The sequence below is a fragment of the Clinocottus analis genome, unplaced genomic scaffold, assembly GCF_023055335.1.
Source record: "Clinocottus analis isolate CAN_PGR_092001 unplaced genomic scaffold, fCliAna1.0.p SCAF_21, whole genome shotgun sequence".
NCBI classification, from domain to species: Eukaryota; Metazoa; Chordata; class Actinopteri; order Perciformes; family Cottidae; genus Clinocottus; species Clinocottus analis.
The window spans coordinates 10,671,271-10,689,670 of NW_027175943.1; the positions used below are offsets into that span (position 1 = coordinate 10,671,271).

At 42.1% G+C, this 18,400-nt stretch overlaps 2 protein-coding genes across 5 annotated transcripts in view; one reads left to right on the forward strand and one right to left on the reverse strand.

Moving 5' to 3' along the window:
• Positions 1-1,585: 1,585 nt before the first annotated feature.
• Positions 1,586-3,432, reverse strand: LOC137792276 (histone H2A.Z). Its single transcript, XM_068587881.1, has 5 exons — positions 3,298-3,432; positions 2,964-3,041; positions 2,729-2,842; positions 2,517-2,646; positions 1,586-2,232 (listed from the first exon to the last, which is right to left on the reverse strand). The coding sequence occupies exons 1-5, from the start codon at positions 3,298-3,300 to the stop codon at positions 2,171-2,173; spliced, it is 387 nt and encodes a 128-aa protein (XP_068443982.1). The 5' UTR covers positions 3,301-3,432; the 3' UTR covers positions 1,586-2,170.
• Positions 3,433-9,352: 5,920 nt separating this feature from the next.
• The window catches only part of lrch4 (leucine-rich repeats and calponin homology (CH) domain containing 4), a 42,697-nt gene continuing 33,649 nt past the window's right edge, over positions 9,353-18,400 (forward strand). For all 4 annotated transcript variants that reach the window (XM_068587754.1, XM_068587755.1, XM_068587752.1 and 1 more), the window contains exon 1: positions 9,353-9,727. In XM_068587754.1, the coding sequence (XP_068443855.1) occupies positions 9,556-9,727 (172 nt within the window). In that variant the 5' untranslated portion in view covers positions 9,353-9,555. The remainder of the gene's footprint in view (positions 9,728-18,400) is intronic.

Sequence of the window (18,400 nt, forward strand, 5' to 3'; positions counted from 1 at the left end):
GTCCTTTAAATGTTCTGGAAAGTCCCATATACAGCTTTATCCTTGATTTTAATTCATGAAGTCCCTAAGATAGACAGATGGATGGATGGATGGATAGATGTATACTTTATTTATCTTCAAGGGGAAATTAGTTTGTCACAGTCGTAAGCAACTTACATAGAAGACACCAAAAAACGTTGGAAATGAAAAATAGTCAATACATAACAACAAAACAGTAGAGTGTATTAATTTAGGAAATTAACCAATAACGAAAGTGCAAAAATCAAAGTATGTGCAGTAAAGTGTATATAAGTATGTACAGTGACTAACTAAAACAAAAGAGGTGCTTTTGAGTCAACTGACGGAGGATCTGGGTAGAGGTGATTTCATATAAAGTCTATTAGCAGTGGGCCGGAATGTACTCCTGTATCGGTCCCTGTGACAGCAGAGCTGTTGGAGAAAGTGCTCCGCTGTCCCTGCAGTAGGTGGTGGAGGGTGTTCCGGGTTATCCAATCTGGACAATAATAATAACATTAGGAAGTGACACTTACTGATCATCTTGGTGGGTCATGTGACAGGTCATGTGATTTTGTGTATTTCAAGATGTCTGCTCCAGGTTGTGATAGATCTGAAGGAAGTGCTACATTTTAAAAAGCTTGTTTTTCGTTGGTTAAGGTAAGATTCACCCTTTTAAGAATTATAATGCTTACATAATATGTCCTTTAATATTTTGAACCTGCTGTGAGCACATTTCTGGAAGAAACTGATAGAAAATAAGTCAGATAAATATCGTCATAATTTTCCTAAATTCATACGCTTCGCTAATTTGTTGTATATATTGAGTATTTTCATGTAACCATGCTTGCTACAGTGACAAACTCATTTTCCATTGGGGATGAATAAAATATACATCTGTATACTTATCTATTTACATAGCGCTTTTAAAAATTCTAAAAGAAGCTTTACAAAATTTAAAATAAACATAAAAGAGCTGTAAATTCTGTCCATTCATCAGTATTACAGCTCAGTGCTTTAACAGATGCCCAGATATTATCCATCAATCTGCCTTTGCTTTTGAAAATCTGCAAAGCTTTCAGAAACAAGGCAATATTTGGTGTTTTTTTTAAAAAGATCACCCAAGAAATACATTTTTGAAGCATGATTTTTGTAAAACAATGTTTTCTTTCCCATGAATGACTCCATTGTTCCTTCTGCAAAGACCTTAACTAGCTGGTCCTTCACCCTTTTCCTGCCAGAGCCTTAACACAGAATCTTTGAGAGTTGAGATTCCATTTGGGGATACAGAAATTAAAAATTATTTTTAAAACAAACGTTACAGGCTCTCATTCCATGTCTTTAAAACAAAGTTATATTGAACATCTGATTTACCAAAGACGCTCCACAACAATCGTCTCTGGTTTTACCATTTGTTGAGTTACGTAGATACAGGGCGTCCGTTTGTTCTCCAGAGCAAGCTCATGGTTTGGTCCATGAGCACTTCGTGAAGATGGTTCCAAAATCCACTAACATGTCCGTAATGAATTTATATACACTGCGGTAGCTTATCACACTGCCTTCATGCAATGACCATCCAGACACCACAGTATGCGATACAGTCGTACTGCGTCAGTCCAGTCTTTATTTGGGAATCGAGAAATGACTTCAGGGTTCTCCCAGTTCACATCAGTCTGACAGTAAACAGAATCAAAACATTTTTTTGCAATTCATGCAAGTACATGGCTGAAAATAGTTTGCTCCCTCTCGATGACCCAGTCCACAGTCAGGCTGTGGTCATCCTTTACATTGTTGATTGAGGTGAATTCTTTTAAACTGGGAAGATTAAAACTACTAAAATACATGTACACCACCCACAATAAACCCAGCTGAAGGTCTACTGCGTAGAAGTAACGGGAATAAACCCACAAAACGCAAGAACAAACTGCAAATGCCCAATAAGAGCTTTATTAAAACACCATTGAACATATGAATGCCAGAAAACTGAAGAGACACAAAAAAAGCCAAAACGCAAAAAAAATGAGCTTCTCTGAAGCCACTTTTTAAAAAAATACCCCAGGTGAGTGAATGCAAGCGCAACCATACACATAACTGGAACTGTGTACTAATCTAAAGACATTTAAACCACTTGATGCAGACTTCCTCCTGAGACGGCGCGACTCCAGACAACTTCAGGTTATACAGTCTTCTGTTGGCCCTTCTTTCCAATCAGAGACTTGTGAATGTGAGGGATCACACCTGGGAAATAGAGTCAGCATTAACAGAGTTGTAGACAAGTAAAGCGGGAGCGGTTTTAGTGGATAATATTAAAAAATGTAGGTAGCAACACAAGCCAGTCCGTTGATGGATGACACGTTGGAACATCTTTCTATGCAACTTAATGTAATTGTTTTGGGGCTGTTAGTGCCTAGTCTATGATAACTATGGCCCATGGGTAGATTCACACTCATGCATAGCTAAAATATAACACATGTGTAGAGCTCAAAGCTTAACTGTACTTCAAAGCAGAACAGTCTCCTTACCTCCGCCAGCAATAGTGGCCTTGATCAGAGAATCGAGCTCTTCGTCTCCTCTGATAGCGAGCTGCAAGTGGCGTGGTGTTATGCGCTTCACCTTAAGATCCTTTGATGCATTTCCCGCCAACTCCAGCACCTGGAACAAACTGCCATCAACACGGGGCCAGAAAACTGCAGCAGCACCCGGAAATAGGAGTAGCGAGCGAGCTCGAAGTTACCTCGGCCGTGAGGTATTCGAGGATCGCTGCGCTGTACACCGCTGCAGTGGCTCCCACTCGGCCGTGGCTGGTGGTTCTGGACTTGAGGTGTCTGTGGATACGACCCACTGGGAACTGTGGCGACAAAGAGGATGGCGGATATTGGTGCGGGGAAACAAAATGGGTTCACCGGCCCCACGGCCAGCTGAGTCGTCCTGCTGGGCAGCGTCAACATAGTGAGCAACAGCAGACTAACCTGCAGTCCTGCTCTCTGCGAGCGCGAGATAGCCTTCGTCTTGGTCTTCCCGGAGTCTTTCCCTGCCTTACCACCGGCCTGCAACACACCGATACAGTTGCAGTCATCGGAACATATTACCATGAAATGACATCCCCTTAAAAAGTGGACAATTAGACGAATCCTCTTTGCATTCGGTACCCGGGCTGCTGCTCGCCCATTGCAGCTGGTGACTATAAGTTAGCTAGCATGCTAAGCTAGTAACTACAAAACAGCTACATGTATTCCCAACAGACCCTAAAGCAGTCACAGTCTACCGTTCCGCAATGCCGCTAAACAGACATTGTACACTTACCATATTTAAAATCCACAAATAATATCTGAAGCTGCAGCACAAAACCGAGTGTCTCGCTAACTACTACCGACCGGTGGCTTGAATTACAATCCCCGCCCTCGATTGTCCAGTAAATATATAGCCAATCGTCATCCGGGTAACTGAGTTGAGCGACCAAGCCAATGATATTTCGGCATATGTTTCCTGTCTTGGAGTTCAGCCAATAAATGAGTAAAGAGCTTGCTTTTCGGGAAATATGGTACATTTTCGTTCCATTAATGGTGGGTAATGTAGTGTAGACAGGCTATTACCGTCGACTTTATCGTAATGAAAGAACACATAGTCTACTCTGAAAACTCTACAAACAGTTTTCTTTCAGATATAATATATTCCTTTATTTGATTTAGAAACAAGGAAAAGTTGAAACTACAGTTTGTGTGGACATGTATGGGGCCTATTACCTGAACTACTTGATGAAGCCTGCACAATTATATTTAAAACGACACAATAGACATGTGGTTCATTTCCTATACATCATTGTGTCCCATAATGAAAATATATTTTTCTTTTAACGATTAAAGTCGAAGTCAGCAACTATCAACTATCACAATTACTGTATCACTCAAACCAAGTTTCTTCATCAAATGTCCTTTCAAAAAAACATCTGAAACAAATGCAGCATTCATATATTAAAAAAACTGCTGGTTAATTGCATTTCCTGTGTTTCTCAATTTATTTTGCAACTCTCTCCTGAAAGGAGCCACTTGCTGTCACAACCCTGAGACCAAACTATCTGTTTCCACTTCTACAAACTCTTCCATTGATATGAAACTGGTGGCTTAGTTATTGTCCTGTTGTAGTTCCTTACTGAGGCCACATGTAGGCAGTGACTGCTTAAGATTGTATGTGCATTATTGTCTCTAAAGCCATCGACTGGACCTCACTGTATGTTCACTGCTAGTCACAATGACAAACATCATGGTTAGTTTAAGATGCAGAAAACGCTTTGTTTCTTCACTCATCTGGTTTAATTAGGTGGGATGTGTTCTCTTGTGTCAAACAGCAACCTCACGATGTAAAGCCAAACAATCAAAAGAAAAATCCATATTTCGAGAGGTGCAGAGCTAAGCTCTTTTCGGGTCCCCTGAATTAAATTTATTTGAGGGCTACTTGGAGATTGCTTAGTTTGTTTACTGTGACTCCCTTTTCTCACATTGTTTTTTGTATTACCTCCCATTAAAGCTGATTCTGATTCAGAGATGCAATGTAATATTTTACTTGTCATTGTTTTTGTGTTTTATGTTCATATATAGCCAGAGGTGTCAGGACTGGATAAGACAATATATGTGTGTGTGTGTGTGTGTGTGTGTGTGTGTGTGTGTGTGTGTGTGTGTGCGTGTGCGTGTGCGTGTGTGCGTGCGTGTGTGCGTGTGTGTGCGTGTGTGGACAGGGTGGGGCGGTGGACAACATGCACAGCTGGTGGCTAGTCACATCTAAATCTCATACCATTCATTCCCAGGCGCACTCCCCTTTCAGCAGTCACTCTCTCCCCTGACCTCTTTCTCGCTCGCTCACTCTCCTTCTTAGTCACTAGGCTCTTTAGATAAAGTGGATCACAAAATATTGTTGGACATGATCTTGCCACATTGTGACTCTAGCTCACAGACATGAGCTGGTTAATGAGCTTCTCATGTCACTCCGACATAAAAAGAACTGGCATATTGCCCAAAAGGCTGCTATCTCTTTAAAAAAAAATACCAATACCATGTTAAAAATTCTTTCAAATTTCATGCAGCCCTTAAACATCCAGAATCCATCTATGTATTTAAACGTTGAACTGCTTGACAAGAGATGGCTTGGCTTCTACTCGCTCACTGGACCACGATTGGCTTCAAACTATTGTGAAGTCAAGACATCCTGGTACATCCATGTGCTCTAAGGTTTCAGTGGAGTAGAGACATTTGTCCAACATGTTCATGACAGCTCTGACTCTGGTTTATGAAGTTGAGAGAGGATCAGCGGATGTATATCTGCCTGCACCTGAGAGAGAAGTGACAGGAAACCAATGATTTCTCTACAGCCCACTTGGGGAAAACAAGAGGAAGAGAGGGAGAGCTCAAAGGAAGAAGGGATGGACAAAGGGCATGAGAAACTGCGATGTCACTCCGGCTGCCAGAACTTAAGTAGAAACAAAAACAGAAGGAAAAAAGAGGTTTGGTGGGAAAAGACTCCAGAGCTGTTCAAATGGAGAAGAGATTACTGGGTCACTGGTCTGCAAAGACATCAAAACAAATGAAAACATTGGCTCCCTAATAAATACAATGTATTCTATCCACTAATCCAAGTGAATATGAATACCAAACCATAGTGTAAACCAATGACCTTGTTCCAAAGGCATGTGGGTTAATGAAGAGCATGAATATTCACACTTATTAGCAAGCTTTACTTTACGGTGGTGCTTCTTTTGTTGTAAGCTTGTGTTGGGTCTTGTCCCAGAGACGAGGACGATCAAATGTGTGTGGGTTGGGTCTCGTCCTGGAGACGAGGACAAAAAGTGTGTCTAGGTTGGGTCTCGTCCCGGAGATGTGGACAACCAGTGTGTGTGTGGGTTGGGTCTAGTCCCGCAGACGAGGGCGATCAAGTGTGTGTGGGTCATCTTGTATCAAACCAGATGATCCACATCTGGAAGTTCCTGAGGATACGAAATGCTGAAGCTCAGAAGCTGCTCTGTCCATCAGACCCCGCTGGACCAAAGTGCTGGATGGAGTAAACAGATGAAAGTAATGCAATCATTGGAATGCTTTGTCAGAAAATAGTTGCACACAAATGGACATTTTAACATCTCTGTTTGTGTACAGAGTGTTAATGAAGGATCTTAAGAGGTGTTAGTGGATGCGCCAGGCTAACTGTTTCCACCTACTTTCAGTCTTTATGCTAAGCTAGGCTAACCACATCCTGAAACCACTGAACATACATGCATAATATTGATATTAATCTTCTCATCTCTTCTTAATTAAGCTAATACATGTAATACTCACAATGTTCCTCTGTGACTTGAACAAAACATTTTTTTATCAAACATTTCCAACATTAGTCTTTCTCTGACATACATATTATTATTTGAAAACAATAGCATTTCCTTCTCAGTGGCTTTCATACCCTCTAAATAACGGGTCAGCTGCTGCATGAACAAGTTAGCAAGGTTGCTATTTATTTATATTTATGCGTGTATTTAAAGGTGATGTGTGTAATACTGGTCACATGCTCCAAATAAATAAAAGGGGCATGCCTTCACCTCTACTACTGGGTCCATACAATCAACATCTACAGTCATCGGTTATTAAAAAAAAGTTACTGACGAACGGCAAGGAAGATTTGCAGTCATTCAAAATGTAACTGCTATCTTAAATCTCCACATGTGGCGTTGCCTTATAATTTATGTTATCCATCTAATGCAGCTAGTGCTAGGTCACCGTTTTTTGTTTTTTTCATTTGGGGCATTTTGTCTCTCATTGGACAGAGGTCAGTGTAGACATGGGGGAGTTGAGAGGCATGTCAGGAATCAAACCCTGGACTCTTCGGTCGTTATATATACTGTAACCATTTGGTTCCCAAAGTGCTCAGTGGCCCTTGGAAAACTTGAAATAGGTGAGTGATTAATCTGTACAAAATATTCCTCTTATCAAAAACAAGATGTTGGTCATTTCTGCGTTTTGGAAACGGACCAATCAAAATGAAATTGTGTGGGTTTCAGTATTTTGCCAAATGCTAGTATGAAGCACCTCAGAAAAGACAATGTGACGTAACACGGCTTGGAGGTCCTTGTGAGTCTTCTCTCTTCCGTGTCCTCCAAATTATAATGTATCTTACCGCGTGGGATCCATGTATTCTGTGTGTGTGAATTGACGTGGGTCCTGGCTTGAAGTGTTAAGTCCAGGAAACATGTACTGCTGCTCTTTTTGATTTAGTTGGTGGATCATCCTGCTGCCGCCACTGTTGCTGTTTGCTCTTCTTGGGTAGACCACATGTGAGATCTGGTCGGTTTATGCAGCAGCATACCAAAGACAACAGTGACATACCACTCAGATTTGATACATGCCACAACAACAAAAGTGGCATACCAGCAGCAGCACTGCTGCCAGGAATACCTCCACAACGCAAATCAAGAGACAATCAACAGAGGCCCATATAATAAAACCTGGCAAACTCTTTTGTAACATTCAAGCATGACACGAGTCATTTGAGCAATGCAATTTATTTCCTTTGGTACTTGCCATGGTGCTGTATTACCATGTATGGCCAATATGTATGCCCTAATGGATTATTTAATAATGTTCTTTAATAATGAATATGCATTATGAGTTACCCGACACACAGCAACAACAGCATCTGCTGCCCTGTATTGCTCATCCGTCTTAGGTTCATAAGATGGAAAACCAACAAACAAAGGAGAACACCAAACAGCCGACCAGGCAATATCCCAGCATCCCACTGGGTGGGGGAGGTATTATGCTTTCACCACAATCTCAGACAAATACAGTGGGCAGATTGAGTTAACTGGTGAATGGTAATGGATTTTACAAGTGCATGTGGTGAAAGTTAACCCCCACACCTCCAACACACACACACACACACACACACACACACACACACACACACACACACACACACACACACACACACACACACACACACACACACACACACACTGCCCCAATCGCAGCTGGACAACTAGTGCGACTTTGACAGATGGTCCAATGGGACTGGGAGAGGGGAGGGAGGACACAAGAGCTGAGGAAAACGATGGATGCAGGATGGAGAGGAGGGGACAATGCAAATGGATGCAAACGCGCGCGCGTGTGTGTGTGTGCGCACGCGTAGGAGAGGAGTCAGCTGTTCCTGAAAGAATGGAATAATACGAATAAGGGTTTTAAACCTCACGGGAGGGTAGGGGGCATGCAGTCCTGCTGATGCTGCATTTGAACTCGTCCGTTGAGACACGTGCGTGTATTCAGACACACAAACACAGCGTGAGACATTGATATAATTGAGACATTGATTGGATCACCTGGCCGCTGCCTCACCATGCACACAGCTTCATGATTGGTTCACGTGGTAATTATGTCTGTAGCGCCGTTTCTCCCAAACATTCAAGCTTCAATAAAAATGCAGGCAGAGACCCCGCCCCCATGAGCGTCAGTCAAAATACTCGCGTTGTGACCACGCCCATTCTTACTTGCTCCGTCGCGCTGGCTGCACCCTTCCGAAAGCCAGGTACATAAAAAAACTGGTAGTTTAGGACAACTTCCGGTTGGAACTACAAAAATAAAATTTAAAATAGGCAACAAAACTTGCGAAACAGAAAGTAAGGACATATTTTCATATTTTTTCATTGAGTCGACTGTCGGATTATATTTTCCTAAAATTGCATTCATTTTAGTTTTTGTCCGAGAAATTTTATTTCTTAGCTAATTATATACATTTTTTTCTGATCTGATGTGAGGTCCTGGAACAGGGATGTCTTATATACAGATTGTGGCAAATTTGTGATTCTGGGCTGAATTGACTTGAATAACGAGTACCAGAATACATAGTTATTTCAAGGAAACTTCCTTGGAAATTATTAGAAATCCTGGATAAATGCAATAGTTGCATTAGAGAGATCCCAAAAGATTACCAAAAGGCAAACACTGACCCAACAAGACGTTTTGTAGTGCATCACAGGACATCACAAAGAAAAAGTTACCTCTTCCTTCCTGCCTGTTGTATTATAACAGTTTAACAAGTTTAAAATCTGCTCTACGCAGCATTGGCATTAAATACCAAACATGATTTTAGGTACTGGGTCACAATATGTTGAATCAAGTTGTACTATATAACCAAATCAACATATGTTTCATCTGCTTTACCTAAGATGCCGATATACATAGCTGTAGTCAATATTTCGGAATAGTGTGATCAAAACTATGACGTTCTTCTGAAGTTTTGCATTTTTATTTTGAAGGACGGCCACAGTGTTCCCGTAAATTTGCCAGCTTGACGTAACTTCCTGAAAGATTGACAGCTTGAGCCGCTCTCGTTGACTAGTGGAAACGAGAGGTCCCGTTGTCTGAGAGACACAATCACAACGGCAACTGATTTCCCTCGGATTTACTTTTGGACTTTGAAAGAAGTTTACGAGAAGCGAAGCCAGTTGTGGAGGTCATAACAATCTTCGGGGTATGAGAGTGGAGCGGACGCCCTCAACAAAGTAAAAGAGGTGGTAGAGCTGCACGTTTGATGGCTGCTGGGGATGGAGCCCAGCTGCCTGCCACCGTAGCGGCCAGCCGGAGCGTGGAGAAGGCGCTCGAGGAGGCTGCCGCGAGCGGGGCTCTGAACTTGTCCAACCGAAAGCTGAAGGAGTTTCCCCGCAGCGCCAGGAACTACGACTTGTCCGACATTACGCACGCAGGTCTGTTTTCCTTTTCACCCTTTCCCTTTTAACTTTCAAAGCGGCGCGACCGAGCTAGCTGTTCCTACGATAACCGCCTTTTGTTTTCTCGCCACCTGCTTCTTTCTTCTAACGGAGGAGGCACGTCGTCTCTCCGCCCGACACGTTTTACAAGACTCCCCCAAGTACTCCGCACTTAAGTTAGGTCCCGATGACTGTCACAACTGTGTACCTCGGAAATAATGACTTAAGATTTCTTTTAAATCGTCACGAGCTTTCTCTTATTTCGGCACGTGGCTGACCCTCCAGCATTTCCTTAAATCAGTCAGAATATTATGCATCACAGTGGCTAATACCGTTAGTCTGTTTTACCCGCAGTGTGTCCGTTAGCATGTGCGCAGCAGACTTCTAGTTCTAACACTACAGTCGCTGCTCGTGGACTCTCTGGAGTGGAGGCTTCTTTTACGGGCTGTTTATTGCTCTAGTTAAGCAAATCCACATGAATTTCCAAGTTTTTAGAATAAGCTTGACGTTCTTTCTTGAAGTGATCTTCAAAGGAAAAAAGTAAGCCACAAAAAAGAGTTCCTCTTTCTCAACACCTCGACTTAGGGGTGAAGCGTTTTGGATTTAACGTGAGAGCTTTCGTCACTGCGTGGGGTTGAACTCACTTGTACTGTTTTGGCCTGTACCGTGGTTTTGGTGTCTCTTCGTATTGTTCTGTGTTTGATGGATAAGTGTAACAACATGGCAACCTTTTAGCAAGCGGCTTCCTGGACTGCCTCTGAGTGTGTCAGTCACTTCATTGGCTGAGCAGGACGTTGTAGAAAGGTGTGGATTAAAGGGAACTACCTTAGCCTCTCCTTGTTGAAAAGAGGATTACCCCATCCAGGTTTCTGAAATCAATCTGGCTAGGCAGAGCTTTAAAGCAGCACCCCCTATCCTCTGCTACTGCTTTCGGTGCTTTGGTAATTATGACCATCTGCTCATAACAACCCAGGCCCTGTGGGATGAGAAGGCATTGAACACACATAAACACACGCACACGCACACACACAGGCACCTGCCACTGGAGCGACCCACCCCTAATAACTATGAAGGTGATGAATACTTTCCATAGTTGTGTGTCCAAGTGCAGGTTCAGTGATAAACTAATGATGGCAAGTCAAGCTGGAAAAGAACAACTGAACTGTTCTCAAAGTGAGGTCTACAGCTGCCTACACTGTGTGTATTACTCAGCCTGTGAGATGGCTGCTTATCGTCATCTGTGGCTGCGGAGGAGCTTTGTCTTACAAAATAACCTGGATGATGTCATACTGAGATCATTAGGGAAACTAGGAAACCTGCGTCAGAAACTCGCGACATGGAGTTTGACGCATTGTGAATTTGTGGGGTGGAATGATGCCTTTTTGGTATGAATTATGGGAAGTGTAGGAGCCAAAACTTTTAAACTTGACTCATGAGAGTTGGGTTGATTTCTCGATTGGCTCCTCCAGTTTACACATTTTTAATCAGTTTAGATTTTATGCAAACCGGAATCGCGGAATCACGTAATGTTTGTTTATAAAACGTCCCAACTGAGGCACTAGTTTTAAACTGAAAAAAACGACTGACTATCAAAATAATGGTAATAATCATGTTGAAATATTGTTAAAAGAAGGTCTTCAACAAGAACCAGATCCTGTTGGCCCAGGCTTTTCACTGGACATTGTATTCTCAAGTAGAATTTGAATTTAAAGACAGCAAAAGTCATGAATTCATACAAAAATGTCCGAATGGGATGTGTTTATCTTATTGCTCAGCCTTGGCTTTACCTCTGCAAATTGAACCAGGCGGTGGCTGACATTCACACTGCCTCATCGTGACTCATCCGTTATTCATTCCGCTCTAATTCTAGGTCTGTGCTCCTCTATAGGCCACAATTGTAGACATTTAGTCTTGAATACATGTTTTTGCAGCACCTGGGCTGTCTATGTAGAATGAGTAATGAGGTGCTCTCAGTTTCTCTGAGATACCTGCTCGTTACGCCAGGCAGACATCATATCACCTCCGACATACAGCTAACCTGTCAGAGTCCTGAGTAGAATCTGACGCATTACGAGCTCATCGTAAGTTCTTATTGTTTCTGAAGATAATGTTTAAGTTTTGGGCTAGCTACATTCAGTTTGATATTTAGTAATGACAAAGTGTCCTTTTAGTCTTGATGTGATTTATTTTTCTCCTGCTTTAGTTAGGGAGATGGCAAGAGGAGCTGGAACGGAACAAAGAGCATAACATTAGATCAAGCTCTTACCTAAAAAAGCTGTCAGTGGTTAGCCTGAATTACCTAAAACAATAACACTGCTAAAAATAGGACAGGAGACAATTTGCAATTGAAGCATATATTTCTTGAAACAATGGACTGCTTTGTTTTCACGGAACGGCAATCCGGGATGCTTTGATGGAGCTAGTTCGCTGCTTGATTTAGGCTCATCAGTGTCTGGTCTACTGATCTAGGCAAGTTCTATTTCATCCAGACCCACCTCCTGTAGGCAGACCTCAGCCAGGAGCAGGCTGGGTAATGGATCAGCTCTCCAGGGATGGTCATGTCTTGGTCTGACTGGAGCGCAGGTAGCTTCTTTGATGCTTTGTGTTTCCATTGGTGCAGTCTGCATTGAGGCTAAATATGATAGGCTTAACCATCTCTATATCTAATGTTTCCAAATGTAAAGTTTTGAAGAGCTTCTAACCAGGCTGCTAAATATAACAGGGACTGGACAATATGACGGCAAACATTATGAATTCCTCAACTAATGTTATTTCCATTTATATGGAGCTTTTTTTTCCTGTATTTCAGATTTTGTAATGCCCTGTCTGTGTACTCTAAGGGCTGATTCATACTCGGGTTTTACGCAGACATAAGCACGCAAGACACGCATGGCCGACCATGCGTGGTCAAATCGGCCATTTTGCGTGCTTTCGTGCGTCACCCCAAATTTCTGACTATCCGTCAAAGCTACGTGAGCCGTGCGCAGCCCGGAAGGCTGTGATTGGTCCGCTAACCGCATCCTTTATGAGCCTCTCATTTCCGGTTTTATAGCATAATACCGCTGTTTTTATAAGCCACAGCAGAAACACGAACAATGGATCTTGTTGAAGAACGTTTGGCTGAAGAGGTCCACTAATATGAGCATTTATAAAACCCGTCTGGCGGAGTATAAGGACACGCAGATGGAGGTGAATTCCTGGAGGGAGATATCGGTGAACGCCGGTGTGCAGGTCGACTCTTAAACGGTCGTTGCGCCACCTGCTGTTCTGGAGTATGAAAAACGCAGGGGAACTAAAAATCAAAACGAGTCCGTCAATCCGACTGCGTGGCCAGCCGGAGTTGGAGTTGCAGAAGTATAATTCAGCCTTAAGTTGCTTTGCTTCTGCTCAAGCTGTATGCCTCCCCACAAATACATTGTTGTTCACAAATATTCAGTTCTTCAGCCCCTCTTTTCACACTTGTCTGTGTGCTTGTGAAAACGTCTGCTCTCAGATTGTTTTTGTGCAACAACACTGTCAAAATTCCCCAACCAATAGACTACCAGGTGTAATGTTGACCAATGAAATACCCCGCCACGTTGAGGAGTGTCCCTGGTGGTCAGTTACTCTTTACCTGTCTCCAAATCTTAGCTGCAGTAAAGTAGATGGCTCAACTTGGGCCAACCATGGGTGTAGTAAGAACAGTTCTAGCTAGCATTAGAAGGTTAATGCTAGCGGTTTTTGAATCATTGCAACCTTATTCTAAGTATTGATTCATTTTTTGATTCATTTCTTGATGAAATCATGAATCGTTTGTTTATATAAAATGGTGGACAAATGGCTGTTACGGGTTCCCTAAGGCCCACAATGACATTCTCAAATTTGTTGCTTTGTCTCATTCTCTCCAATCCAAAAATCTTCACTTTACTATCATACAACACAAAACACCCAAACCTAATGTCTTTTGATTTGAACACATATTTGTTTAGAGCTGCTCCTCACAATGCCGTCTTTGCATCCTCACTTTGCGTCCTCATGACCTCATGTGTCACATGTCCATGGAAACCGGAAGTGTAAACAGGATGTCCTGCTCTTGTGATCAGTTATTTTTATATCATAGTAGAACATGGATTTGATATTATTGCTTTTTAGTAACATTGAGTTAAAGTAATTGTTGCCATAAGCAACGGCATTAAATTAAGGCTTTTTAATGTCCAGTACTGTAGCAGACCCCTGAGGAAAACCTCCCTAAATCTATCGAAATGTTCTCCTTCCAACCTTCACCTGTTTTTGTTGCCTATCAGGTGTTTAGTGCTCCACAGGAAGGACGCAGGCAGCGCATGCAGGCAGCGCATGCAGCGCATGCAGGCAGCGCATGCAGCGCATGCAGGCAGCGCATGCAGCGCATGCAGGCAGCGCATGCAGCACGCACGCAGGCAGCACGCACGCAGGCAGCACGCACACAGGCAGCCTGTCTGAGCTTGTTGGATGAAAACTGGTTGTCCGTGGGGAGGGTTGATGTTAATGTTGACTCTGTCGACATCATCGATGTGCATTCCACAGAACTACACCACTGAGCTGTAGCAACCTTTTACAGACATGTACTCGTGGTCATGTTAATTTGATATAATTAATCTCAGCGCAGCCACAACAGTCAAGGTCAGTCAATTAGAGGTTCACTTCAGATGTCCACAACTTGGTCAAACAGTCAATAATTGGGATTAAAAAAATGAATAAATATGAAACGAATTAAGACACTGCTTATTTTATTTCCAGAGTGAGTCTTAGTGGGCAGGATATTACAGACAGACATACATATGATAGTTGAACTGGGATAAGATGAGCCTGTGGAGACCCAGCAGTGTTATGATAACATCAGCCCCCCTTCTTCTCCACTGGAGCAGCTTCCCTCAGGAAGGTCAAAGGTTCACACGCACACATGCACACACACACACACACACACGCAAATGCACACACACACACACACACACACACACACACACACACACACACACACACACACACACACACACACACACACACACACACACACACACACACACACACACACACACACACACAAAGAAGGAGACTTGGCTCGCCTCCCCCAGAGTGTTTCCCGGTAGCGCTTGAGGGGAACAAAGCCCAGCTATTGTATGTGCTGTGCACCTTGTGGACTCACAAGTGAACACACAAAGATCACCCTGAGGCCGTTGCTTCAATGATACGGTTTGCCAAGTATGGGTTTTGAAGCAGTGATATTTGTGTTACTGGATTAAAGCTGTGGAATGAGCACTGATATTCTGCATCTTTAAATGTTTATACTTTCATTGCATTTCTTATTTAGTCCAGTGATGCTAATAAGTGTGCAAAATGACCAATATCTCTATGCAATGAATTAGAAGATGATTTGTTGACAACAGACCTACAAAAATTACGATAAGAGAAGAATCAAAACCTCTGACAAACATTCAGTGTCTTCGTACAGTAAAGTTGATGTTCTGTATTGTGTCCAGAGTTCTTATTAACAGTATGTGAGAAAGCTTTGTTATAAAGAAGACATAGTCAGTAAATTTAAAGTTTACTTCAAATGTCCACAGTTTGGTCAAACAGTCAAAGAGGACTGTGAGGGGTTGTGCATTGACAATAAACAATATTAAAATATGGTTCCTTTTTTTTTTTACTTAAACATCTAATTGACTGTTAGTTATAATTATTAACTAATATAAATAATTGATTTGACCACATTTGTAAAATCTATTTAACTGCTAATTACCTGCAATACAATAATTGACATTCTTTGTTTTTTGCTTGGTTGCCTCCAGTTTCTGAGCTTTGTTCTCTAAGTGGGAAAACGATAAGTCGGCAGTGGATTATTAATGACAGCTTTAATGGCTTTTCAGCTGCAAATACAGGAGGATCCTCAAGTGATGCTGTGTCCTATGATTTCTGTGACTTTCCAAAACAATTTGACAGCCACTTTAGCATTGATTGGTCAGATTTGTGTTATGAATGTAGGTGGGGTTTAAGCTCCTCTCTTTCTCCTTTTTTATTCATTCTTCACACAGTTTTATTCATTCCTGACATAGTTGCTTCAGTCTTTTTTCTTATCTTGAGCCCAGTCCAGCTCTGTTTATTAGCTTTGGGAGCATCTGCTGTAATAATGCATTGTGAGTAAGTGAAGTGTAGAGCACACAAAATAACGTAGAGTTCATGATACGTCAACAGCATCCCGGGTGGAATGCAAGCAGAGACTCTAAGAGCAAAAAAAAAAAAAAAACTGTAAAGGAATGATGGAACTGCTTCCTCTCTTCATGGATTAAATCTTCTTTTTTTTTTAATTCAAAATTGGGCCGAGAAAAATAAAGGTCTACATCATCAATATTAATGAACTCTCATTGGAATCGGCACATCTCTCTTAGTAATAAACTACATATTGAGCTCTTCCTTTATAAAAGAAGGACGGCCGGGACCAACCGCATGAAAATTGTTGTTGCACGGCCACAAAGTTAATAAATTGACCTCCAGTTGCGTATAACCTCTGGAGATGTAAGAAACAAGAACTTGCTGTTGGGAGCAGGAGGGGAGACGCACGCACGCACACACGCACACACGCACACACGCACACACGCACGCGCACGCGCACAACGGTAGCTCTGTTAATGTCATGGCACAAAACACTAAAAAGAAATCATTTCCTGCTGCTTTTTAGCCACAGTTCCGCAGAAAAGCTGTAGCTAATGACCGCTTCAGCAGCAAGTTGCTCTGAAAAGCGTGCAGCTCCCTGTGCTCAGCTGCTACAATGGATTCAAGTTGTAGACAAGTCTCATGGCAAAATGTGTTGTTCTGTTGTAGTTGAGACGAGAGATTAGTTTAGTGCAAACAAACGGAAACATGATGCATAATAGAGCTTTGACAACAGAGAACCAAGAGACAGGACTGCCCCCTCAAAATCTGTAAGCTAGTCGCGAGTATATGCAATTTCCATCTTCATTCCTCTTTGTGACTTATTACGGTTTGATTCAAGGATTATGCTTATTGAGGTCTACATTTGGTGATGTTTCCAGATTAAATTAGCCTCAGCAACAGGGATGGTAGACTGAATCTCTTTTTTTGCCAGTTTCTAATGTCACCATGTGAGTTTGTCAGCACTTTATCGTGTGCTGTTGTGGTACATCTGACCCATGCTAGCGTCCAGTCAAACCACTTCAGGATGAATTCTCATAACTAGATCCTTCTCTGACTTTTTACACAATCATCAGGGCAAAGTTTCAATTTCTCCAATATTTTGATTTATGACCAAATACCTGAAAAACCAATGACATTCCCATCAGCCACATCTGTAATTGTGTTTAGTGCTAGTTAGCATCCAAGTTAGCTGCTTGTCTTTACGGTAATTTAACAATCTGGAATGATTGGGCCAACAGTGGAGCTAGTGAGGGAACCAGCCCAAAGGACAAGGACACTCAAAAACCTCCAGACATAAAGGAGAGGAAGGAAAGAAGAAAGATTGTGAAGATAGTAAACATCATGTCTGCTGCTGAGCATCAACATGTAAACACAGCCAGTGTGAGCATGTTAGCATGCTATCATAGCAAGTGCATTTAGGGCATGTCCGACTAGGTAAATAGTAGTTAATGGTATAGTAGTAATGCACAATGTTTTTTTTTAGTCCCTTGATTGATCATAGTTTGTAAGTGTGATGTGAATTAAACCACTCAATGTCACCCTCAATTCCCTTTTTATTACTATTTAAATAGCAGATGCTGCTTAGTGGAGAAGTGGGTTTCTACTGATGACGCAGATCTGCTTATACACGTGGTGAAAGCATGCAAGCCATCCATCTACAGGAGTTGCATCAGCTGTCCAGCAAGCCTCTGTCCAATCAACAAAAAAAACAATCGGACTAACATCAATAACATATTAATCTGAAGAGGAAAGGGCTGCTGTGCGACTTTGTGGGTTACAAGCAGAGTGTTAGCTTGTTGTTGAATATTAATCTTAATAACACAACCTTTATATTACAGGAAAGTACTGCACCATTGACTTTGGACTAGAATTTGTTGGTCAATATTGCAAAGGCTTTCTGCTACCTCAAGATAGCAATGTACCTTGTATGCTGCTGACCACGCCTTATTTGGAAACCAAGCACATTTGCTACTCGCACTGTGCGTTAAAGTGACAACTGTGCCAGTCTGAAATGGTCTGCGCTGCTGTGTGTAATATGGGGCCTCCAGTCTTTTTTCCTCCTTCCTGCTCTCTAATGTTCGAGTAATTTGTAACGTTTTGAAACCAAGTTAGTCAGAGACTTCCTGTGTTAAAGGAAATACATCTTCATCGTATCTACATTCCACACACATTTAAATTTGAACGATTTCTGTGGGTTAATAGTATTACCTTAATAATGGTAAAAATCTGTAGACACTGTAGTGACCTGTGCAGTCCCCTCATTTAAACCAATGGCCTGGTTTTAAGTCTGTTGCTGGAAAGGTCTTTGGTTAGGCTTCTAGAAACTACACAACTACACTGTTCTGTCAGTTAATGACCGGGTTGAACAAGCCCTGGTTTTGTGTGCGCGCACCCTTGTGCATAAGGCTGTTGCCTTCTTTTGCTTGTGTGTGTGTGTGTGTGTGTGTGTGTGTGTGTGTGTGTGTGTGTGTGTGTGTGTGTGTGTGTGTGTGTGTGTGTGTG

What these genes read in the sequence shown, in the direction of transcription:
- LOC137792276 (XM_068587881.1), bottom strand. An exon ending in TCGAATACCTCACGGCCGAG is followed by an intron (nt 2,647 to 2,728) that starts GTAACTTCGAGC and finishes AGTTTGTTCCAG; the next exon opens with GTGCTGGAGTTGGCGGGAAA. An exon ending in GGCCACTATTGCTGGCGGAG is followed by an intron (nt 2,233 to 2,516) that starts GTAAGGAGACTG and finishes TCTATTTCCCAG; the next exon opens with GTGTGATCCCTCACATTCAC.